The 26366-nt window shown below is 40.5% G+C and overlaps 2 protein-coding genes across 3 annotated transcripts in view; both read right to left on the reverse strand.

Annotated features, from left to right (window-relative positions):
- The window catches only part of AGO3 (argonaute RISC catalytic component 3), a 104104-nt gene extending 88235 nt beyond the window's left edge, over positions 1-15869 (reverse strand). Inside the window, exon 1 of the mRNA XM_037061434.1 lies at positions 15545-15869. Coding sequence (XP_036917329.1) covers positions 15545-15563 — 19 coding nt within the window. The 5' untranslated portion in view covers positions 15564-15869. The remainder of the gene's footprint in view (positions 1-15544) is intronic.
- Positions 15870-20420: 4551 nt separating this feature from the next.
- The window catches only part of AGO1 (argonaute RISC component 1), a 38253-nt gene continuing 32307 nt past the window's right edge, over positions 20421-26366 (reverse strand). For both annotated transcript variants that reach the window (XM_037061442.1, XM_037061443.1), the window contains exon 19: positions 20421-26351. In XM_037061442.1, coding sequence (XP_036917337.1) covers positions 26243-26351 — 109 coding nt within the window. In that variant the 3' untranslated portion in view covers positions 20421-26242. The remainder of the gene's footprint in view (positions 26352-26366) is intronic.

Consider the following 26366-nt stretch of genomic DNA (forward strand, 5'->3'; position numbering starts at 1 on the left):
TTTTAATTACATTTTTAGAAACTAGTTAAGGTTAGGTTGATATCTAATACATTATAGTCTTTCCCATTTAAAATAATGGAAAATAGCTGCCTAATTAGTAACTGTGATGCAGAATGTCTGATTTTCAGGAACAGATTACACTCTGTTCTTAATCAGTTCTTTCAAGCTTTTAAGAAGGCATTTTGTTCTATTTTATCCACATATTTTTTAGTCTTCTTGAGTGGGAGTTCTGAGCCTCATAAAACAGAGCCTGAGCCTGCTGTACACAGAGAAAATTCTATACTTATCTAACTGCCTGTATCTTCATATAAACTATGAGTGATCTGAGGACAGAAATTGTGATTCATATTTCTATCCCTAATGCATCATATATAAAGTCCCTTGTTCTGATTCCATGGTCACAGAGCAATGTTCTGATTACTGTCTGGATACCCAGACAGAATTCCTGAAGAAGATTAGTTGCTGACAAATCAATATGAATCTTCTTGATGCTCTTAAAATATTTTTTCTTTGTAAATTATTAAATTAGTACTATAATTTATTTATTAGTTTTTGTGAATTCAGTTGGCATCAATTGGTCCCTCATGACAATAATCACCTCTGGATGCCCTGGCAAAAACAAGCACGAAGATCTGCAAGGTAGGAACCAGGCTGTGGACCACAGTGACTCTGTCTCATTCTATTTCATAAATTTCTGAGTAATCTGAATCACCTCTATTACATTTTCAATATTCACAGTAGCAAACACATTGTGTATACAACATTATATTCTGTTCCCATTTAGCATCATAAGCATATCTATGTTTCTAAGATCTTCAAAATAATAATTTTAATGGTTATGTAATCCATTAAGTCAATAGACTATAACTGATGAAGCTCTACTGGAGGATATTTAGCTTGCTTCCAATTTTTCACTATCATAAATAGTGAAACATAAGAAGCTGTAACAGATATTCATAGGACTGTGTGTCAAATATATCTTCAACCTTTTCCTCCACCTATTGGTCATTCTTTTGAAAACTATACTCTCTCTCAAGTACACGAACATCAGCAATTGCTGTGTGCCTACATGAACTTGATTCACAATTCATTGGTCCAGGAATGGAGACCAGATCCAAGACCAAATAATGAGTCCTTACCCTGGCACTCTTTTTGTTTAACTTGGGACTTAAACAACTACCAGGCATTTCCTCCCTAGCAGTTAAAGCTAAGAGACATAGTAGCTGTTGGAGGTCGGGTGTCCTGATGTGTAGAAAAAGCCAATCAACACTCAAGAAAAATGGAAGACACGTGTAGAGAGAAGTCAAAATAAGAGATGGAGTAGTGTGGAACCATGAGTTCCCAGTTCCAACTGCTCAGAGGCAAGCTCAACTGCAAACCTGTTCTTCCCATTACATTCAACCTTCCTAGGAGTCCATGAGCCAATATATCCCCTTTTTTGCTTAAATTAGTTTCAGCTGGATTTCTGTCGTTTGTAGCTAAGTCTTAACCGATAGAAAGAGTAATTACATTAATCATTTCAACTGAAGTATGGTCTCAGACCTAAGTTCAAATTCCAGATCAAACCACCATAGCAAAGTCACAACCTCTAAGAGTCAATTGCCTTAAATATCATTTTAACAATGTGATAATTTGATATGAATGTACATTGTGAAAGTATTCTCCCTGTCAAGTTAGTTAACACATCCATCACCTCACATATTTATCTTTGGGGGGCAGAAGGAGGTAAAACATTTAAGTTTTACTCTCAGAAATTTTCAATAGAAAATAACAGAACATAGTGTTATCAAGCAGTCACCATAGTATACATTATATACTCTGACCTTATTCACCTATAGTTTAAATTTTGTGCCCTTTTAACAATCCCCTATGTCTCCTACCCCCTGGCAACCATTTTTCTACTGTTTCTACATGTGACGATACCATGTAGTATTAGTCTTTGCCTTATTCACTTAGCATAATGCCCTCCGGTTTCATTCACGTTGTCATAAACAATATAATTTCCTTCTTTTTAAGGCTGAATAATAGTTTTATGTATATCTACATCACATTTTCTTGATTCATTCATCCAATGACGAATACACAAAGACTGTTTCCATATCCCAGCTACTGAAAATGCTACAATGAACATGGGAGTACAGATTATCTCTCCAAGATAATGGTCTCATTTCCTATGGATATACACCCAGAAGTGGAATTGCTGGATCATATAGTAGTTCTACTGCATACCCTCACCAACACTTGTTATTTCCTGTCTTTTGGTAACAGTCATACTAACAGGTATGAGGTGACAACTCATTTGGTTTTGATTTGCATTTCTCTGATGATTAGTGATGTTGGGCACCTTGAACAACTGCATGTCTTCTTTAAAAAAATGCCTATTCAGGACCTTTGTCCATTTTTAAATCAGGTTTTTTTTTTCTTTTTTGGCTATTGAGTTGTATGAGTTCTTTACATATTTTGGGTGTTAACCCCTTGTCGAATACATGGTTTGCGAATATTTTCTTCCATTCCATAGGTTGCTTTTACATTTTTTTTTTTGCTTTTACATTTTGCTGATGGTTTTTCCTTTGCTGAGCAGATACTTCTTAGTTTGATGCAGTCTCATTTCTTTCTTTTTGTTTTTGGTATCAAAACTAAATCACCATCAGCTCTGTCTAGTGTGGCTCCATGGACTGAGTGCCAGCCTGCAAACCTAAGGGTCACAGATTCGATTCCTAGTCAGGGCACATGCCAGGGTTGCTGGCCAGGTCCCTTGTGGGGGGTGTGCCAGAGGCAACCACACACTGTTGCTTCTCTCCCTCTCTTCCCCTCTGTCTAAAAATAAATAAATAAAATCTTTAAAAAAATAAATAAATCACCACCAAAACCAATGTCAAGGAATTTACACCCTGTTTTCATAAAGGAATTTTATGGAGGTCTTATGTTCAAGACTTCAATCTATTCTAATTTTTATGTATGGTATAAGGTAAGGGTCCAGTTTTTTAAAGATTTTATTTATTTATTTTTAGACAGAGGGGAAGGGAAGGAGAAAGAGAGGAAGAGAAACATCAATGTGTGACTGTCTCTTGCGTGCCCCCTGCTGGGCGTGGAGGGGACCCGACCTGCAACCCAGACATATGCCCGGACAGGGAATTGAACCAGCAATCCTTTGGTCCGTCCACAGGCCCATCCTCAATCCACTGAGCTACACCAGCCAGGGATGGGGTCCAGTTTTATTCTTTTGCATGTGAATATCCAGTTTTTTAACACCATTTTAACACCATTTATAATTTTTTAACACCATTTATTTATTTTATGGCAATACCATACTGTTTTAATATAATTTTGTAATAAAGTTTGAAATCAGAAAGTTTAATGCCTCCAGCTTAGCTTTTCTTTCTCAAGATTGCTTTGACTACTTGAAGTCTTTTGGTAGTTCCATATAAATTTTGGGGTAGTTTTTTCTGTTATTACTTTTTTCTATTTCTGTGGAAAACGCCAACGAAATTCTGATATGAATTGTACTGAATATTTCAATTCTTCCCTTCCAATTTGGGTGCCTTTTATTTCTTTTTCTTTCCTAACTGTTCTGGCTAGAACTTACAGTACCCGTTTGAACAAAAGTGGCGAGAGTGGGAATCCTTGTCTTGTTCCTGATCTTAGGTGAGTACAACTGTAGGATTTTCATACATGGCCTTTATTATTTTGAGGTATGTCAGTTGCTTTATTTTAAAAAATGGATAAAATTACTTATACATTATGGAGGCACTTGGCATGTAAGTTATAAAAATATAGTAGCTCTTCAACAAATATTAATAAGCATCTACAATATGTTACACAATACACTAGTACATTTTCCTGCACCAAGTGCCTATTTGAGAGAGGTGGAGGGACTGGCATACAGAATTTTTTCCTTCTGAAAAATATCAGAAGTAGACCTACTAGGTCAAAGGGTAGGAACACAAAAATGTTTCTGACTCTTGATATTTACTGCCAGACTGGCATGTGAACCTATTACCATCAGCACACTTCTCTCCATTACCTTCTCTAGCATTAGAATTTTAAAAAACCTTTTATGTGTTCAAAAATAATTTTGTTTTGTTACATGTGATTACTAACAAGAATGGCTTAAAAATAGCATTTTATTGTTTCATATTCCCCATTCTCTTATGAAACTCACGGCCCCTATAGACAATTTTTAAAAATTCAAAAACATAAAAATTCATTTTCTACTCTATTTATTGAAATTATTATGTTCAAATTTTTTTATAGATACATAGACTAATAATTCAAAGTTACTTTGCTTAAATAATTCACAATGTATTGGGGGACACCCCATCTTAATATTTAAGGAAGGTAATATTAGCAACAGTAACTAACTTGTATTGAGTATTACATATTTGATATATATTAGGTGAATCCTTACATATAACTCGTAAGGCAGGCACTATATTATACTGAGCAAACTAAAGCACAAGGAGATTAAAAAAGATGTTCACAGTTAGAAAGTAGCAAAGCCAGGATTTGCAAATAGTCTGACTTGAGAGTCTGTATTTTTTATTTCAGTACACAGAATTATACTACAAACTAATATTTGATAAAAGTCTATCATTAAGTAATTATTCACTGACTCATTATTTTAACAAATATTTAGCCCTGGCTGGTGTAGATGAGTGGATTAAGTGCCGGTCTGCAAACCAAACAGTCATTGGTTTGATACCCAGTCAGGACACATGCCTGGGTTGCTGGCCAGATCCCCAGCTGGGGGCACTCAACAGGCAACCACACACTGGTGTTGCTCTCCTTCTCTTTCTCCCTCCCTTTCCCTTGAGCTTACTCACCCCCATCCAGGGACCTAGACTGCAACCCAGGAATGTGCCCTGACTGGGAATCAAACCAGTGACCTCTCTGTTCCTAGTGTGGTGTCAGGTGAGAAAAAACTTAAAAAATAAAAATGAACACCTGGTTCTCAGGAACGTTTTATGGGAGGGGTGGGAGGCAGATTATATTGTATTTCTTTTTTGCCAATCAGGTGTAGTAAGTGCAATGAATAAAAATGAAATAGATTAAAGGGATAGAATATGTTTGTGGGGGTGGAGAAAAATAGACTAGGTAGCCATTTAGATAAATTTGTCAAAGAAGGTGTCTTTGAAAGGGTAACAAATAGACGAAAACAGAAGGGAGAAAACAAGTCATGTAGGTATCTGGAAGAGCATTCCCAGCAGAGGAAAAAACAGTTGTAAAGGAAAAAGCGCAAGCTTGCTTGGTGTTTGATGAACAACAAATAGAGCCGAGTGAACAAAGGAGAAAATAGTAGGACATGACATGAGAGGGATAATGGGAGATCAGAGCATGTAATATTTGTAAGCCATGATGAGGTCTTCGTGTTTTATTCTGAGACATGAGAAACCACCAAAAGGTTCTAAGAAGCATTATGATCTGACTTAGAATTTTTAAAAAATGATCAGCTTGGTATGAAAAATTGTACCTGGGGTTCAAGCAGTAAGACTAGTTAGTTAGTAGGCTGACTCACTGTTCAGGCAAAGGACAATGTTGACTAGGGCGGGGGTGGTAGCAACTAGGGGAATGTTGTTGATGTGGAAAAGATGAGAACGTACACCGGATGGGAAATGCTAATAAATTAGTTGTGGGGTATGAGAGAGAAAAAAGCACTCAAGGTATTTTGGTCTAAGCAACTGAAAGAATGACGTGGCATTTACTGAGACAGGAAAGACTCAGTGATAGAAGAAAGTTTAGAGAGAAATTCAAGAGGATTTTTAGGACTTTTTAAGTTTGTGGTCTCTGTACAAGTAGGTGTCTAGTAGGCAGTTAGATGGGTATGGAGTTCAAGAGAGAGATCCAGCCTGGAGATGCAAATATGAGTATTTTCAACTTATTAGTGGTATTTGAAACCAAGGAATAGAGATCACCCAGACTGTGGTAGGATTACAGAAGAATACTAACCCAGGGGCTCTCTCACTCTAGAGATTGGGGAGATAAGGAGGAAATAGCAAAGGAAGAGAAACAGTGATAGCCAACGAGGTTGTTGGAGGACCTGGAGTGAGTGATATCCATGAAGCCAAGTGCAAAGAAGGTGGAAGGGAGAAACTTAATCAAATGCATATGAAAAGTCAAATAAAATGAAGATCTGGAAATTAACTATTGAGTTGCGCAGTTTCAGTGAAGTAGTGGAGACAAAAATCTGACTGGAATAAGTTCAAAAAGAATGTCCTAAATCTGATCACGCCTTTAGATCTCAGCAGTTTACAGAAGACTCAGAGGAACATGTTCAATTACACCATGAAGCTGGAACCAGCAAAATTCAGACTGAGAAAAACTAAAAGGAAAAATAATCACACGTTGGAGGGTAAAAAAAGAAGAAAAAACTTACAGATTAAGATACTTAAAAGACATATGAGCCCTGACTGGTGCGGTTCAGTGTGTGGAATGTGATCCTGCAAAACAAAAGGTCGCTGGTTCGATTACCAGTCAGAGCACATGCCTGGGTTGTGGGCCAGCTCCCAGACTGGGAGCTGGGAGCGTGCCAGAGCCAACTGATAGATGTTTCTTTTGCACATAGATGTTTCTCTCCCCTCTCTTTCTCCCTCCCTTCTCCTCGCTCTAAGAATAAAAAAGCCCTGGCTAGTATAGCTCAGTGGATTGAGCGCGGGCCTGTGAACAGGACAATTGTGGTTCGATGCCCAGCCAGGGCACATGCCTGAGTTGCAGGCCAGTTCCCAGCAGGGAACGCATTAGAGGCAACCATACATTGATATTTCTCTCCCTCTCTTCCCCTCTAAAGATAAATAAATAAAATCTTTAATAATAAATAAATAAATAAATAAATAAATCTTTTAAAAAATACCTATCAGTCAATAACAACATGTGGAACTTATTTAGATCCTGATTCAAAAATGAAATGACCCCTGGCTGGTGTAGCTCAGTGGATTGAGCGCGGGCCTGCGAACCACACAATCGAGGTTCGATTCCCAGTCAGGGCTCATGCCTGGGTTGCAGGTCAGTTCCCAGCAGGGGACTCACGAGAGGCAACCATACATTGATATTTCTCTCCCTCTCTCCTTCCCTTCCCCTCTAAAGATAAATAAATAAAATCTTTTAAAAAATGAAATGAAATGAAAGAATGAGTAAATGAATAAATGGCAAACTGTTAAACATAACAGCCAAGACAAGTAAATATTTGAACAATGAATTAATACTTGATCTAAAACATTATTATTATTTTGATGGGATAATGGCACCGTTGCTTATTTAAAGAATCTATAGCTTTTACAGATTCACTTAGACATTTATGAATGAAATAGTGTTATGTCTAAAATATACTTCAAAAAATATAGTAGTGGGCAAAGTAGAAGGGGAACAATTGGATACGGGTTAGTAATTGTTGGGTTTAGGTGACAGGTACATGTGAAGTTATTATACATGCTCAATTCTCTATAATAAATAGTCTTAAAAATAAGAAGTGCCATTTCCTTTGTACACTTAACCTCTTTTTACCACCCCATTGTACAGCTACAGAAGATAAAATGTACTGCCTAAAGTCACAGTTAAAATTTTTTTTATTTTTTATTTTTTTAATTATTATTATTTTTTAAATAGACTATTCTCTAGAGCAGTTTGGGGTTCACATCAAAGTTGAGCAGAAGGCAGAGACTGCCCATGTGCCTCTTGCCCCCACATAAGCACAGCTTCCCCAACTACCAACATCCTGGCACCAAAGTGGTACATTTGTTACAACAGATAAACCTAAAACAACACATTATTATCAAGTCACAGATAACTTGAGAGTCAGGATTTGTCTCTAAAACTCATGCTTTTTACACTATTACCACACTGCCATTATCTTCATTATCATTATTTTGCCAAAAGCAAACATAACTAATGAAAAATTAGCAGTGAATAAATCAAAATCTACTACAGCGTTACGATAGCCTAGTACCAAAATCACGGGTTTTCACTAGGTACTGTTGCTTCAATATTCATGGAATACTGTGTTTCAACAATTCTAGGAATTTACCTTAAAGCAATCACTGGACCATTATACAAAGATGTACATACTAGAATACTTGCCAAAGTTTTTTTTTTTTAAAGACTTTATTTACTTATCTTTAGAGGGGAAGGGAATTAGAGAGGGAGAGAAATATCAATGTATGGTTGCCTCTCCTGCGTCCCCTGCTGGGAACTGGCCTGCAACCGAGGCATGTGCCCCGGGAACTGAACCTTGATCCTTTGGTTCACAGGCCCCCACTCAATCCACTGAGTTACACCAGCCAGGGCCATACTTACCAAAGTTTTACTCATAATTTTAAAAACTGGAAAAAATCTAAACCACCAGTACTTATATTTATATATTATTTATGTAAAAAATGATTTTTGTAAAAAAATCATTATATCATAATAATGATATTATTATGTAAATAATAATATTTATGTAAATAATACATAAAATTAAGTGCTATGTGCTTGGTAAACATTATTATATTGTTACAGAGAGGTAAGTATTATGATGGAAAAAATGTCCATGATATATTACTGAATAGAAAAAGCAGGTTAAAAACAATTACTATGATAGATGGATAGACAGATGTTTGTTTAGGAAGACAATACAATAAAAAATTAACAATGTTACCTGGAGGATAGGATCATATTTGCACTTTCTATTTTACACTTTCCTATATCGTTTTTTCTTTAAATTATAAACTGCATTTTTATAATCGGAAAAAATTCTATTTTGTTTTGGAAAAATATATTGTTGGCCTCAAAATGTGACATAATAAAATGCTTCTGTTTACTAAACCTACAAAACTAACTAGCAAATATCAGCATAAGATTTTAGTAATTACCTAATAATTCCACTCATTCATTCAAAAGACTTGTACAAACAAAATGTACTTATTATCATATTATAGATACTACAATCACTACAGCTAACTAATCACTCAGAGAACATTCAGCCTGTTGATGATTAAATTTCTCAGATGGCAGTCTGGGGAACAATTTTTTTTTTCTTTCCCTCCCATTCCTCCCTTCCCCCTCCCCAGTGAAAACACTCCATGTGATGTCCATTTCTCTGATTCTGTTCCTATTCTAGTTGTCTGCTTAGTTTTTGTTTTCATTGTTTTTCTTTTTTAAAATATATTTTATTGATTATACCATTACAGTTGTTCTTTTTCCCCCCTCATTCCCCTCCACCCTGCACAGCCCCTCCCCCACCATTCCCCCCTTTAGTTTATGACCACATCTCAAGTTCTTTAGATTCTATATTCCCCTACTATTGTTGCCCTCTCCCCTATCTATTTTCTACCTACCGTCTATGCTACTTATTTTCTGTACCTTCTCCCCTCTTCTCCTCCTCCCACTCCCGTTGATAACTCTCCATGTGTTCTTCATTTCTATGGTTCCACTCCTGATCTAGCTGTCCTCTTGGTTTGCTTTTGTTTTAGATGTGGTTAATAATTGTGAGTTTGCTGTCCTTTCACTGTTCATATTTTTCATCTTCTTTTTCTTATATAAGTCCCTTTAGCATTTCATATAATAAGGGCTTGGTGATGATGAACTCCTTGAACTTGACCTTAGCTGAGAAGCACTTTATCTGTCCTTCCATTCTAAATGAAAGTTTTGCTGGATAAAGCAATCTTGGCTGTAGGTCTTTGGATTTCATGACTTGGAATACTTCTTTCCAGCCTCTGGGGAACAATTTTTAAAAGGTATTTTCCCCCTTGAAAACAAGAAGGGACATTATCCAAGTAGCCCCTGTTCTGTGGTAATGCCTTGAGATTTATTTTGCAATTAATAAAATTTTAATTGTTTGCTAGGTAAACACTTTTGAAAAACTGAGTACCCAACCAAAAATTTTAGAAAAAATTTTTCATAATTTTAGAGTAAAAGTAATGCCACAAATAGAGATCAAGTCCTAATCTAAAAGCCAGACGTTTCCTTAAAAAATAAAATCAGCCCTGGCTGCTGTAGCTCAGTGGATTGAGAACGGGCCTGTGAAGCAAAGGGTCACTGGTTCGATTCCCAGTCAGGGCCCATGCCTGGGTTGCAGGCCAGGTCCCCAGTAGGGGACATGTGAGAGGCAATCCCATTGATGTTTTTCTCCCACTCTTTCTCCTTCCCTTCCCCGTCTCTAAAAATAAATAAATAAAATATTTTTTAAAAAGAAATTCACTGCTAAGGTATAAACCCATTTTGCAATCTATTCTTTAACCATTTCTAAAATTTAGAGATACATTAATGAAGTGCCGTTGTTAGATTAGAAGTCACTTAAAATATCAAGTACTGGTAATGACTTTTTTTTAAAGAATGAGTTTTTATATTTTTAATATTTTACTTTTTTGTATTTTTTAGAGAGAGGGGAAGGGAAAAAGAGAGAGTGGGAGAAAAACATCAATGTGATTGCCTCTCACATGTCCCCTACTGGGGACCTGGCCTGCAACCCAGGCATGTGCCCTGACTGGGAATCAAACCAGTGACCCTTTGCTTCACATGCCCATGCTCAATCCACTGAGCTACACCAGCCAGGGCTTGACTCTAAAATAGTATCATATAAGCCTACAACTGAGAACATTTTCTAGCAAAATTCTTCACAAATGAAAATTATAAAAATATCCCTGTCTATATTCTATAGCTATCTTCTGACTTCTCCAGAACTTAGCAATTTAGAAACAATGTAGGAAAAACTGGCCGATATAAATCAAAGAGTTTCTCCAGATTATTTTATTAAACTGACCTTCCAAAAGAATATACATAATTTTCATTGCAATCAAATCCCCAAAAGCCTACATTTAAGATATAAGAGCAAATACTGGCTGTATGACACAGTTTTGCTAAATTTCAAGTTTTTGTGTTTTTTTTTTAAATAATGGGTAGCCAAAGAAAAGTCATTAATATTAACAGACAATGACAGAAAACTACAGGAACTCCAAACACAGAAAGGCTGCATCCTAACAGCATAACCATTAAGGCTGAAAAAACCACACAATATTCTTTCTCACACATTTTGTTAATGAGCCAAGAATGAGGGTCTATTAAGTATCCTAGATAATTGAAATAGAAGTAGGAATCTCTAGTGAAGGCTGCTCATCCCAGCAAAACAGAGAGTAAACAAGTTTGGAAAGGACACTGTTTTAAATAAAATACCTTTTTAGTTTTACCTGCATGAAAAGAGAACTATCATTTGACTTTTTTTCTCCTTATCCATTAAAAAAACAACAACAACAAAAAACATAAGTTATTTAAGATCCTAATTTTAGGTATTAGAGAAAGAAAATATTTTCTAAGATTAATAAAATACTTAATTCATCTTTCAGGTAGACCCTCAAGTAGTTTAAGACTGGAAACCAAAGTGAAAAAAGATGGCTGTGATGTAAAGCAACATAGTATTCAAGTAGACTCTAACAGCTTATGACAATTTGGCAAGAATTCTACCCTGAGCTAGGGTTTTCCCATGTACAACAGAGAACTCTTGCAGGAAATGTCCCCTTCACGGGGCCCTAGACTTCTTTGCATACTATCAGGCCATGCTTATAGAATCAAATGAGTGCAATGTTCTCAATGGAAAAAAGAAATATAAATTTATTCTAAAATACCAACTTAGGCCCTGTCTGGTGTAGCTCAGTGGATTGAGCGTGGGCCTGCAAACCACATGATCGCTGTTCAATTTCCAGTCGGGGCACATGCATGGGTTGTAGGCCAGTTCCCAGCTGGGGACGTATGAGAGGCAACCATACATTGATGTTTCTCTACTTCTCTCCTTCCCTTCCCTTCTAAAGATAAATAAATAAAATCTTAAAAAAACAAAACAAAACCAAAATAAAATAAAATACCAACTTATTACATAAAATTTTCCAGAAGAGCAAAGGGAAGTAGTATTTAGAAATCATTTCATTCATTCTAACCATTTTCCTAAATTTCTGTAATTTAAAAAAATAGTTATTAGTTTGGAATTTGGTTTAAAAATTTATTAAAGAGTAGTTATACTGGGGGAGTGAATCACAAGTCTTTATCATGTTAAATGAATTATATTTGAGGGTTACATGTATGTTCTTTTTTCCTGTAAAGTCTTCATTTAGAATAAAAAAGTTACTGCTTGTCTCCTTTTTAGTTTCCCCCCATGGTGTTCTATCACTGTCAGAAGACCCTAAAGAAAAAACAAGACCCAAAATCAAAATAATCTTCCACGTTTTTATATGTCCCGCTGCCAATTATGAACAGCAGATATTAGGGAAAAGGTTTTTTTCTTTTATTTATTTATTTGTTTGTTTGTTTATTTATTTTTAGAGAGAGGGGGAAGGAAGGAGAAAGAGAGGAAGAGAAACATCCATGTGTGAGAGCAGCACTGACTGGGTTGCCTCTTGCATATGCCCCAACTGGGGACCAGCCCACCTTTTGCTTTGCAGGGCCAGTGAGTCACACCAGTCAGGCGGGAAAGTTTTAATAGCCACTCCAGAGCAGCATGAGCTAAAATTTAAGTGACAACCAAGTAAAAAAAAAATCTTTTCTATGTTCAAAATTCACGCCCTTTTTTGACACTTTTTTCCAAGACAAAAATCTACAAGTGAGAAAATTTATGTAAAATTTATGTAACAATAGAAACACTTCCCAAAGCGATTAAAGATTTAAATACTCAACTGAGAACCTAATGGCATTATATTTTTAGTATTTTGAACCAATTTTTATCAACTTCATCCAAATCTAGCTTTCATACATAAAGTTTTTATCCCTTCTGAACTTGTTCTCAAATGATTTTCTCGATTTTTACTACTCAATAATGTAGAGCCCTAAAATAATTATTTAAACACGAATTTAAAAGTACAACTAAGAGCCCTGGCCAGTGTGGCTTGGCTTTGGAGCCTTGTCCTGTGCAATGAAAGGTCCTGAAAGCGCCTGGGTTTGATTCCTGGTCAGGGCACATACCTGGGTTGAGGGTTCATTCCCCAATTGGGGCCCCTACAGGAGGCAATCTATGTTTCTAGGCTGCACACCCTTCCTCTTTCTCTAAAATCAATGAATGTATGACAACTACCAAACCTGTCAAGTCAATTTGCGTATCAATAAATTAAGATAAAAGTAAATGTTTTTCTTTCATTGGTAGGTAAGTGTAATTCCACTGACCCTAAACAGTATTCTGACTTTACTTAAAAATACAGACTAGAGCCCTGGCTGGTGTGGCTCAGTGGATTCGGTGCCAGCCTGTGAACCAAAAGGTCGCCAGTTTGATCCCCAGTCAGGGCACATGCCTGGGTCTCAGGTTTGGTCCTGATCTGGGTGGGCCTGGTCTGGGCCTTTGAAAGAGGCAACCAATCAATGTTTCTCTTCCTCTCTTTCTCCCTCCTTTCCCTTCTCTCTAAAAATAAGTAAAATCTTAAGAAAAAAAAATTGTGCCAGTTTTGGTTAAATCAAAGTCCACACAGTACTAGATCAATAGTTTGTATAGGACACCCTTAAAAATCATTTAAGAGGTTTCATGCCAAAGGGAAGAATAGACAAAACTTTCAGTGAGGAATGATTTATCAAGAAACAATTACATAGTATTTGTATTCAAAGTCTCTAATGTAAATAAGAGGATTCCTGAGAAATCTCCACACATAACATTTACATCTAAAATATTTTAAGCCAAAAAATGTATCTGGCAAAACTTAACTTAAAACTTACTTGTACATTTCCCCCAATGCATCATTTCAATTTCATATGCAGCATAACAAATGCATATAAGTTTCAGGAAGAATGAAAATTTTGTTTTTGATGATGACAACCTTAAGACAGGTTTGATAAATTATGCCTTATCTTCACTAGAGATTACAGTCAATCATGCATAAACTTTTCATTTCAAGATGTCCAATTCTTAGTTCAAAAATTCATAGCAGCATTTACTGAATCATACTTCGCTACTTGGACCAGTTGACTAGGTGGTTTGATTTCAGAAAAATTTCTAAGATGTCCATATTTTTGGTATAATTTCATATTTAAAAAAACAGACTAGAGAGACAGTATAGAGAAAAAACGTCTCCGAAAAAAATTGAAATATCTTTAAAAGTTTCAGAATGATTAACAAAGTTTAACTTTCACATTTTGTTTTCCAGGCTTAACAACAGGATAGTTATATAAAAATCACAGATAGCCACAAATTATCACGTTCCCTTAGAAGTATAGTAGAAAGTTTTTTTTAAAAAAGGCAGGACACAGTTTTGGAAAAACACAAATCAATGACAAATGATAGTCTAAAACTTTCCAAAATCTAGATAAACTTTCCCTTTTTAAGAAGATATTAAGAAAAAATGGAGCATGCAAAAGAGAAATGGTACAAATCGATTAAAGAAAATTCCATTCATTAAGACTTACAATAAAACTCCCTATCCCTTCCTCTGCCAATGGATTGCTTTTGCGTGTATTTGACAATTACACTCCTTAACATAGTCACCAAATTCTTTATTATCACTATGTTACCGGTTTCTTTTACATAAGTTCTTCTTATTTCATATTCAGGTACCTCCCAAATTGGCAAAATGAGATGTGAAATTCAGGGCTTATTATACCATTAGTAACAAGGACGACCCCCCCCCCCAATATTTTGAAAATTTACTTATATGTTTGTGACAGTCTGGATGAAAAGAACTTTCAAATTTAACATAACATGAGTGACCCTCTGGAAAGCAAACCATTATGTAACATCTACTTTACGTCCCTGGATTAATTATTTTAGAACTATAAAGAGTGCTTTTTTCTTTTAAGTACTGCCCAAGTTACAACTTTTTCTGAAGACTCCCGTTTTTCTTAACATTACCGTTTTGCCCAGGGAGAGAAAGCGGTTTTCTTAAATTCCAAATTTCCAGGAATATGACAATGCTTCTTTAGGGACCAGAGAATGAAAAATAAAGTACTGTCAGCAATTTTAGGATCCACCTCACATAAGCAGTGATGCAGCCTGATAGGAAGGACATTTCCAAGAGCCCCAGGAACTACATACTGGAGCAAAAGTAGGTTTATAGTGGTGAATAGGCGAAATATAGTTTACTCTTGTATTCTTTAGTAATCACTGCACTATTTTCCACACCAACTGTAAACCTATTTTTGCCACACCCTGTATATCCTACACTGCCACAAACGTCAGAAGAGAACTCGGGGATGACGTAGCACTAAAACCAAGCTTAATTCTCATCTGTTATCTCACTCTATCTTCCTAACTACCTTAAGAGGTAAGGAATGGAGAAGGCTGGCCGTCCCAGCGCCTCTACCGGACACGCAACCCGGTTAAAGATACGCACACCGTTACATCTCCAACCGGAGTAACAAAAGCGACGGCTCCAGCAAGAGTAATACCGGCTAGAGAACCCCAAACTTCAATCTTTTAAACAGCGTCCCCTCCCCGCAGTTTCGCCTACTCAGGGGCTCCGGGGAACGGTGCCGGGGCTGCGCGGAGGAGGGGCGGGCAGAGAGGACAGCCGCCCGGACCGCGCTCACCTCGCACACCGGCGCCGGGGCTGAAGAGCGACGATGCTCTGCGGACACCGCCACTGAGCCGGCCAACAGCTCTGACACTCACCTGCGGAGCCGATTTCCATTCATGGAGCTGGGGGGTGTGCTTCGAGCGAGAAGGGCGCCCGCGACTGGGGGCTAGGAGGCGGCGCAGGGGGGGCGACGCGGTGCGACAGGCGCTCTCACTTGGCCGCGAGGCGAGGAGGCGACAGCTTCTCAGCGCCCGCACTCCGAAAGCTTGCGTCCGGAGGAGCCGCCGGCAGCACACAGCTAGGCGAGAGGAGGAAGCGTGAGGGAAGGAGAGGTGAGCTCGGCGAGGAACTTGCGTCGCCCGAGGGCGCTTACGCTACCACTGCCTCTCCAGGACTGCGGCTCCGCCGCCGACCTCCCCGGGGGCCGCCCCCGGAAGCACGCTGGCGTCAGTTCCGCTGTCCCGGCTCGCCCGACGTCCGTGCGGACGGCGCTGGAGTGTCGGGAGGCGGGGCACCGGGCCTGGGTGGAGCCTGTGGCTCTGGGGCCGGGTGCGGCCCGTACTGGCCCGAGACGACACGGACGGGGTACGGCTTGTACTCCGACACGGACGGGGTACGGGGTACTGCACTGCCCTGGTACGGAGCCGTGCCTGCCCTAGGTGACGTCGCTGAGGGCGGTGCGGCTTCTCTGGGGAAGAGGCTACCTGGAGCGGGGCGGGTGGAGGTGCAGGGCCCAGACCTGCAGCGGAGAGGGCCGCCCTCATTCCCGAGCCCTTTCCTCCACGCCCAGTTTGGGCGGCCCCAAGTGCTTCCTCCTCAATTGGAGAGCGAGGAACCGCGCGAGCTGATAAACTCAATAGGGTTGCTTTGACGACCATTTTGCGGGAGGGTGGGGTGGGGATGTACAATTTAACTTGGGAAAAGATGATTAAGAAACAGGACATTCCGCAAAGATCAGATCGAATAATTTTAAAGTTTAAAATTCTTTAATAGCGCTTCGTCCCACTGAGAAGACCCGAACTCCTTTCCAAGGCCAAAACGCTTGGCGTAACGGGGACCCTGTCTTTGGTGTTATTCGTCACCGCTGCACCCGTAACGCTCTGCTTCACTCCCCCAAACAGCAAGGCACGTCCTTCCGGCTTGGGGCTTTTGCTTTTCGTTCCCTCGGCAGGGAATCCTCTCTCCTCTTGCCTTTTTATGCCTCAACTTACTTCAGAGTGCTTTTTCGGTATGATGGGCACCCGTTTTTCTATTACAGTGTTTTTCTTTAGTAATCCTGTCTCAATCTGTAACTTGTTTTTACTAGTTAACCCTCTCCCACTAGAATGTAAACTCCAAGATTACCAGGACCAGCACCTTAACTGGAAAGTAGCAGGTCCTTATTTGCTGACTTTCCAGGTGATACTATTTTATTCAGGCTCAGGAGTGGTTCAGGCCTTTTCCCTGTCCCTACGCATCAGTAATAGTTAGACTTTTTTAAAAATCAAGTATATTTATTTTTTTAAAGCTTGGGACAAAGAAGAAAAAGTATCCTGAATATGTCCCCCCCCCCCATCCATTCCCCCAATCACTGTGGGGCTTTGGTCACCTGAACCTCATCCTTCCTTCTCCTCATCTAAAAAATGTAGAGAAAAATAGGTACCTTAGAGTTGCGAAGTTAAGGAATGTATGTAAAGCACAAAGAAAACCCTCCCTAAATGTTAGTACGGAATTTAAAAAGTAGTTATTTGGTTACTATTTTATCATTTACTAGGATGGTTACTATTGTAAGTTAGCATTGTAAAGCACTTAATAGATGCACCTGCCTGTAAACACTTCATAAACTGTATTCAAACCCATATCTGATTCCAATTCTTTCTCTTTTCTTCCTTCCCATCTTTACACCTTTAAGTGAAAAGGCCCTCTCCAATTTAAAAGTGTCAAATTAATTGTCATCAGATAAAATGTGGTATCTTCAAAATTATGTTCAACCCCTGTCTGCAGGAGCACCAAACAGGGCACATACCAACTTTTGTGCAAGGGTCTATCACACTTTCAACCCCTTAGCCTGGAAATGCCCCCTAAATGACTGCAGGCCACTTCTGTGTCTCCCAGAATAGACATGGCGATTGTGATGAACCCTGGAAATGGGCCACTGTCTTCTTTGTTGACACTGATGAAGCAGGATTTGGACCTTCTAATTTGATCCAGATTAACAAATGTCATTGATGTCTTCCCATCTACTTCTGCTATGACTTCCACCTTGTTAGAGTACGCCCATATTAAATATCATGAACATGTAATATCATAAAGAGGGAAGGAAAAAAATTGAATGATTCTGCCAGAAACAAAGTTGTATGAGGCTCGCTCCTGACCAAATGCACATCCTAGTTTTGGATAGCCTCATTCCCAAATGAGTCTGCTCTTAAGGGCAAACAGGAGGCTCTTTGTGCATCTTGTTAATGGTCACAGCTCCAGTGCCTAGAACGGTGCCAGTGCCCGGCACTTAGCAGCATTCCATGAATAGCTCTGGGATAGGTGGATGAGTGGGCTCTAAGAATGGGGCTCAGGAAGTAGGCTAAATCTCTCCCCTTATCCCTTGTGGCACTGGTTGCTCTCAGAAGGCAGAAGAGAATAGTACAGAAATCTCAGGAACAAGGAACTCAAGGCACACTGAATGTTGTATTCCTGTGCTAGATAAACACTACTGGATGAGGGCAACTGGATTGAATTCTCTCATAGGGTGAAGTTAGTTGCAATGAGTTCAAATCTCTTAGACCATAAGTTTTTAGATAGCAGAAATCGAGCTACAGTTGACCCTTTAATAACACTGGAGTTATGGATGCCGAACCCCAGGGAGTTAAAACCCTGGGGTATTAACTTTTGACTTCCTCAAATTTAACTATGGTCGTCCTTGAGGGCTGTTTTCAGGAGTCCCTGTGGATGCCAAAATCCAAGGATGCCCAGGTCCCTCATATGAAATGGTGTAGAACAATGTGTGCAGTCGGCCCTCCACATTTACAGAATTCCAACTGGGGATTGACAATACAGTACTGTTTTCGATCTGCACTTGGTTGAATCTGCAGATGCAAAACTTGGGACTACAAAGGGCTAACTATTTATTGAAAAAACAAATCCATACATAAGGGAACCTGTGCAGTGTAAGCCTGGGTTGTTCAAGGGTCAGCTGTACTGTATACTGCACGCAGCAGGACACAGTATAAAACATCCTGGCTTTAGGGACGGACCGTCAGAGCCGAGACCAAAGACCCTTGGCTACTGTCTTTGATCCTAGAAAAGTCATTCTCTCTTAGCCTCATGTTCCTCATCTGTAAACACCAAAGGACCTAAATAGAGCAGACACTGCTGGGTACCTATCCAAGCCCTTACCTCCTTTCTTGCCTAAGAGACATGATTTGTTTTTCTAATCCACTGACTTAGAGGGTAACTCTGAATTAATCTCAGCCAGGGAGGATGGATGATCTCATTAGCTTTGCCAATGACAGGAGTGGGAAGATGACCCATTTCTAGCACATGAGATGAGGCCAGATCTGCTGGGGTTTCCAGGGATGTTCTAACATTAAATGAAACATTGGGGGAAAAATCAGTCCCTCTTCTGCAAGACATTTTTCTGTCAGCATTTCCTTCCTGAAATTACAATAGCCATCTTGGGACCCCCAGGTGAACCAGCAGGAGCATAAACCAACACAGGACAGCAGAGCAAAAAGACTGCAAGCCCCTGGTTTGTTGGTATTGTCATTAAGCTACCATATTAAATCAAGATTTCTTGTAATGTAAAATTTCCCTTATTTAAGCCAACTTAATTGGAATTTTGTTACAGTCAGTCAAAGTTAACTGATAAACTACTTCACATGAATGCTGTGAAGATGCAGATAAGGTAAAGAGACACTGTACAAAACACCTCCTCAAGCACTTGCTACAAATATATGTTGCCAATTAACAGGGCAGAGGGAACACTGCTCAACCAATATTGAAAAGGGATGTGGGGGGGCTGCTAGGACATGCCTCAGCTAAAAATCTTGAGCTCCAGAACCAGACAAATCAGGCTTGGGCTCCCACCATATTTTTCTACTTATTAGTGATCAATAGCAATTTAATTTAATTTAATCCTGAAACTTTTTTCTTTTTCTTTTTTTCCTTTGGTAACATGAGTGATTTCTGAACACTGAAATTTATGGCAAAAAAAAGTGCCATAATTATCATCTTCCCACTTGCTCTGCTAAATATTTCACTTGTTTCATTAGGGGTCATACATTTAAGCCTTATTTAGGAATAGGAATTAGGGGGGAAAAATCCCTGTGTTCCAATCTGCTCAGTTTAGCCAACCTCACTAAACTGTGCTACCAAAAGGACATGGGTCTGGCTGATTTGCTCCCAGGGGAATCTGGCAGGTGGTGTCCACAGGTTCCCTCTGCAATTTGCAAAGTCACATGTGGCCTCCAGAGGAATGCTAGGCCCACTTATGCACACACTAGTTGCCACTGAAAATTTCTCACTGGGCTCTGGGCCAGAACCCTCTGAGCAATCTCCCCACAGAGTAACAATGCTCTAATAGTACCAGGGAGAAACACCAGAGCTTACATGCTTGACATTTGTGCCATCAGCTGAAAGTACAAGACAAGACCATGGAACCTCCAAGGTGAGATGAGAGTGAGAAAAAACTATGACAATCTGGTCAAGTTTCTGCTTACCTGAAGATTTAGAAACGCTAAGTCCACCTTGTACACTCAGTATCACCTTGATTCCCCACCACCACACTCTGTTCATAAAACACAGATTTCTAGCTCATTTCAATTCTGTTCACAAATATTAACCCCTTAATATATGCTTTGGCCTTAAGATAACAAAAGTGAATAGAATGTAGTTTCTGCTCCTAGGAGTTTACAGGCTCCAAGGGAAACAAATCATGAAAATAAACAGAGCAAGCTGCTAAGTGCTATAGAATGCACTGAACACCATCTACAACACTGGTTAGGAACGAAATTAGACTTGTTTATTTTATTCTTTTACAAGTATCTCCTGAAAACAGGAGGAAGCTGGAGGTGGTGGTGGCGGTTGTGGTGAACAGCTTGGAAGACCTAGTCTTAGCCTTATTTAAATTATGTTTTCCCAATGCTCCTTTTCAAGAAATACTGGAGAATGACCATAAAGTTCTAAAATCCCAAAGATGGGGTGGAGGATAGTAAACTGAGTAGAAAAATATACCCCTTTCCCACTGTAGCACTTCATGTTGTTAATCACACCCTTCTTGGATTCTATTTCACTCTTTTGACTTTTCTCCCACCTCATTAAATCAAAAATATACAAAATATCTACTAGTGATTTGACAGTTATCTTAGGCTCTGCTTCCTCTCCACATCCCTTAAATTGTGTTTCCTAGAGTCATATGTTTCTCTCACTCTACTCTTTATCTAAACCATTTTTTCCATTCCTATGGCTTTAACTATCATCTATAATCCCATATCTATAATTGCAGTTTTGTAGTCTTCCCTGAGCACCAAAACATAAGTTGTTTACTGGAAACCTCAACCTACCTGCCCCATGGGAACCTCAAAACTCAGTCTATACAAGGCTAATTGTCTTTCTTCTCAAAATTCACCAGCTTCCTTCTATAGTCTTTTCTATCCACATCTTGGTTAGAAGAATGTCCCAGTACAGTCACTTGCTCAAGGGAAAACGTGGTCATCGGCCTCTAATCCTCTCTTTCTCTTCCACTATCCATTCAGTCTTGTTAATTCTAACTCCTGAGTGTTTCTCAAATCTGCCCTTTCGTATCTTCATTGCTATAGCCTTCTAGCCTTGTTTCAGTCCCTCATCATCTCTTTCCTGTACCAGGGGACCATATGGCTACTCATACCCCAACCAAACTTTTAAGCACCTTAGGGAGAGTCTTCCTCATTTTTGAATTGGGCCTGCCTTTTCTTGCAACAATAGTTTTGGACACAGTACTTTGCATGTTTGTTGAAGAATAAATGGAGGCCCTGTGAAGTAGGATTAATCTGCAGTTTCAACGCTCTGGGATTTGTTTTATGCACTTTCCTCCTTTAGAAGTGATGGTTCTGCTCTTGTAGCAATCAATTATTCTAGCTTAAAATTTATCAGAGATCTGATTAATCCCAACAGTTGGCTTCGCCAACAGGAAAAAGAGAGAGAGAGAGAGAGAGACCGCACTTTAGAAACAGAAGCCACCAATGTCTTTATAAAACACGGAATTGTGCTGCTGCTGCTGCTTGCTTTAGAAGTAACTGTACATTACAGCTGCTGGGATAATTTTACAATAATAGACTGGACAAGGTACAGCTCGGAGCAGGACACAAACACAAGTCTCAAAGGGAAACAAATGCAAACAAGTACACAGCTGTGGGGCTCCAGGGACATTTCCCTATCCATGCTGGACTTGAGAAGGAAAAAAAGTTTAGAAACTAAAGTAAAACCCAGAGTAGGCACACGTGCCCACCAGATGGCCACTAAGTGCCAACATCGCACACCATCAGGTTGGACTGTGTGCACAGGAAAGTCATTTCATCTTCCTTATTGCTACTATACCAGGGGACACTGTGCATTTGATACACTGTCATTACTTGCACAATCCTTGGAGTTTATTTTCCTTTTTAAAAAAGGAAGTCTGCCTTCCCCACCTTATTCTGATTTTTTGTTGTTTTGAGCCATTCCCTCCACTCCCGTTCTTGGGCTCCCAAACAACAGCCAGAGGTTCTAAGTCAATAATAGGAGTAGAGTAAGAGGAGAGCACCAACCTAGCTTCTCCCTGCTCAGGGAGAAGGCGAGTCCTAGTAAATGGGGGAAACAGAAAACCGGAGCTTCCCTTCTCCCCAATCTGCTTAGAAGGCCAAATAGAAAAGAGTGCCCCGCACATCCCTGCCATGATCAGACTTTAAAAAGGAAGGCATCCCAGCTACCATCCTGGATTGGCCTAGGCCCAATAAATATAAATAAAAATAGTTTCCCCCTAAGTAGTTTCCAAAACTGCATTTTGGCTAGTTTGAGATGATGTTCTACCTTGAAGAGGAAAAAACTTCCATTTTTCTGTGTTACTCATGATGCCAGGTCTAAAACACTACCCTACCAACCTTGCAGATATTCCATATGGGTCGGCTAAGAACTGTCTCTCTGGCTGCCCATCTTGGGTGCTAAGTCTCATTTACAGAATTCTGGACAAGAAAAAGAAAATTCCAAGAACACTGTAGCTTAGCCAAAGAGGAACGATCTACTAGGTGAAAACCAGGACCTTTTTAGGGAGGTTTTATGCCTTGAGGTACCTTCTTCTTCAGCATTATTCTAACCCGAAGTTCCCAGCAACGGGAGACTGGGCTTATCCCCAGAGACAAGCAATAGCACCTCAACCTCCAAGGGCCCAGGCTGGACTGGAAGAATGATCAATGAGCAGTGCTCTCCCTTCCCATTTCTTATCCAAATTCTCTCCATTCTCTTTCCATTGCTCTCTTCCTTCCCCATGTCTATCCCCTAACACTGAACCCTGAATACCTAAATAGCTCAATCCTAACAGATTCTCAGGACAGGGAAGCCCAAGGTAGAGAAAAATGGAACCAGATCAAGAAAAAGCAATGAGAGAAACCAACTCCAAGGAGTGGACAGGTGTGAAAGTTGACAGAAGCCCCTGATTTCATGCCATTTGGGCAGGCCTGTTGCTCAGCCCCTTTGTAAGCTTGAGGGCAGTCCAGCCCAAAGAGAACATCATTGGGCTTGGGGAACAGATTCTTGGTCTTCTACAGCAGCCAAAAAGCTAAGCCTGACCTTGCCAGCTAACTGGGATCATGGTAGCCATATAGAAAATTCATCATCAGGCAGGCAAATCAGTAAGCAAGCTGAGTGAAAAGAAAAAAAAAAGGGAAGCCAGGCAAAGAGAGTAGAGGAAAAGCAAGGCAAAGAGTGGAACAAAGGAGCAGGAGACTGGTCGAAGAAGATGAGTCTGGGGTTACGCAGTGCTTCCTCAGAGCTTAAGTGAGCAGCACCACCTAAACCACATCCAAGAAAGCCAAAGTGTGTTGCCAACAACAGTTCCCAATCTGCATGTACCACCTTTCAAACAAGAATAATCCTCAAGGTCAAGGGTTGTTTTTCAAGTCTCAAAGATTAAAAAAATAATAAAATCAAAGCAAGAAGTTGTTTTCTTGCTATTGCCCAAGCTGTTTCTCTTGCTTCTATTTATTGAATGGCATGTGCAGTGCCAAAGGGCTAAAAAATACATTTCGAGCCCCAGCTCCAAACTCAACTGGAGAGAGTGAGGCAAAGAGAAAAAGAACACAAACTTGTCACTGAGAGTAGGTGGCTACCACCAGCTCCCTATGGATAATTGCAAATGCTGGTGAATGACTGGACCCTTCAGGAATAATGCCCTGATCCTAGCCCCAAAATGCACCCAAGAAGAGAACATGCAGAGCCCACTGTCCCAAGAGAGCTCCCCTCCTCTAAGGGTGACTGAACATGAAGTAGACAGTATGTGAAGGCGATGGACAGGGCAGATGGAGTGTTGGCATCACTCTCTTTAGGCACTTGTGTAAGGAATGTAGGCTCTCCAGTGAGCTAACTCCTCCCACAGCCCTCCATTCTGTTCTTCAGCTGGGCTGTGCCCATGGGACACCCAATGCTGTAGCCAGTAGGAAAGAAGTAAAGGAAGAGTTACTCAACAGTCCTGATGCCTTCCTCCATAGTCAATGTTTGTGCTATGTTTTGTGAAGTTACTAAACAAAGTAGCCAACCAGAACAGAACCTGGGAGTGACTGTTTTGCATAGCAAATCTGGGTCTGTACAAGGGCTGCTGGGGAGGGAAAGTGGTAGCTTTAACCGCTCAGGGCCAGATTCAGACCGGCTTTCCTCCGGCTGGCCTCCAAGCCTGAACTAGATCTAAAGTGTCATGGCTTCATCACCAGACTGGGGCAAACCCAAGCCCAGGCTACTCAAAAAGAGGAATTTCCACACTGAAGCTGCAAGTTCTCACCCCAAGCAGTGGGAAAGGAGAAAATGAACAGTCAAGGAAAGAGGGGGCCTTGCCTTAAGGCCAGCAGGCACCGAGATAGAACCCCCTGCACTTCCAGTTCTACAAGACAGCCAAACCCCATTTCTATCCAGGCAAACAGACAAACAAACATAAAAAAAGCCCATGCCACTCATTCACATGCCCTAGCGGGAAACCAGGAAAAATTCATTTGTGTAAACAGAAGCAATAGGGAGCAGCAAAATCCTCCAGCCTATTCACAGGACACGCTGGAATCTGGGTGAGCCGAGGTGTCAGAGGACAGTCCAGAGGAAGGGGAAGACGCACTTGCAGGAGAGAGTGCAGGGCAGTGCAGAGGGGGGAGCTGTAGCAAGAAAAAGGTATTTTCTGCACAGAGGAAAGATGGAGCCTGAGCCCCACATTGGGGAGATAACCGCCCCTTACCCAGCCAGGCCAAAGAACAAGTCAGGTACAGAGTTCCTTCTAATGGCTCAATGTTTCTGGGATGTAAACTCATTGGGCATTGGAGGGGTATCCAGATTTTGGCAATAGACTCAAGTTATGGTATAAAAATAACATTTAGTTTTTGCTCTTTTTTCTTATTTTAGACCTAAGGATCGTTTGTTTTGATACCCCAGTTAAGAAATATTGAAACATACGAGACTTGACCATTGGGGAAAAAATAAGCCAAGAGTGAGAAAAGCTATGAAAGTAACTCCAGACCCAGGCAGGCGGGAGGGTGGTGGGAGGACAGGGCGGAAAGGAGGTATAGCCAGTCATCTCAGCAGCTTCAGAGACGTGTCAGGTCTGAAAGTGCAAATGTCAATGGATTTTAACCATCTTGAGGTTGTAACCTTTTAAAAAGCTCAATGAATATTAAAGTCAGTTCCTTTAAATGCAAAATAGCTGGCGGTCTGGCTGGAGGCTTGCTGGGTCAGGGGTACTTCTTACCCACCTACCTCCCTCTTCTCCCCCCCACCCCTCCCCCCAAGAAAGGTACAAAAGGTTGCAGTTCTGCAGCATTACCGTTACAGGGAAGGCACTGGTTACCCACCAGCAGGCGGAAGGAAGACAGGGTCATGTCACTTCAGAGCTAAGTGCCATAGTGCCTTAAGTCATATTAGGGGCTGGATGTCTTATCAGGGAGGAGGTATAAGGTAGGGTAGGAAAAGGTGGAGAGAGAAGAATAAGGAAAGGGGGGGGGGGCGGTGGCGGCAGGGGGAGGAGCAACCAAAACCATTAGCATTAAAAAACCTTCCTACAAAGTGGATACTTAACCCATCAAAACATCTTGTATCCTAAAATATTGATCTGGGTCTGGTTTCGTTTTTTTCTTCTTAAACAAATCTAGACCTTTTCTGATTAAGGCTCCTAAAAAATCCTTCCCTCCTCCCACCCACTTTCTCAAGTACCTCACTTTCCCATCTAAAGTATCAAACCCAAACCTACCAGCTTTCGTCCGAAGGACTGCAGAGCCGACTTTACCAAGCTGCCAGGCATGAGTCTTTAGCACTGTGAGTCACAAGAGACACCTGTGTGTATGGTGGGCACCGGTGCTGCCCCTCTTGGTCCAGTGGTCAGGGCCAGATGTGACGAGATGGGGCGAGGGGTATGAGGTGAATGTCAGAAATTTCTGGCTGGTGTTCTGGCTTACTGGCCCTGTTCCCCACCCTTCTGCCCCATCTGTAGAAGGAGACAAGGCCTTCTGCACTCCTCCCTGCTCCACCTCCCTCCTCCCTGCTTCCTCTGGATTGGGGCAGCACAGCTCTTGGGGCTTGGAAAACTTCCTTCTATCCAGTGAGGTAACAGCTTTCTGCCTTCAAGCGAAGTACATGGTGCGCAGAGTATCCTGGTGAACCTGCACGGCTTTGGCCAGGGCCTGAGGGTCCCGCCCATTGCTCTGCCCCGATATGTGGCTCCCCTCTCCACTGAAAAGAAAAAAT

This window comes from Sturnira hondurensis, unplaced genomic scaffold (assembly GCF_014824575.4).
Source record: "Sturnira hondurensis isolate 20B ecotype Veracruz unplaced genomic scaffold, ASM1482457v3 Scaffold0013381, whole genome shotgun sequence".
Lineage (NCBI taxonomy): Eukaryota > Metazoa > Chordata > Mammalia > Chiroptera > Phyllostomidae > Sturnira > Sturnira hondurensis.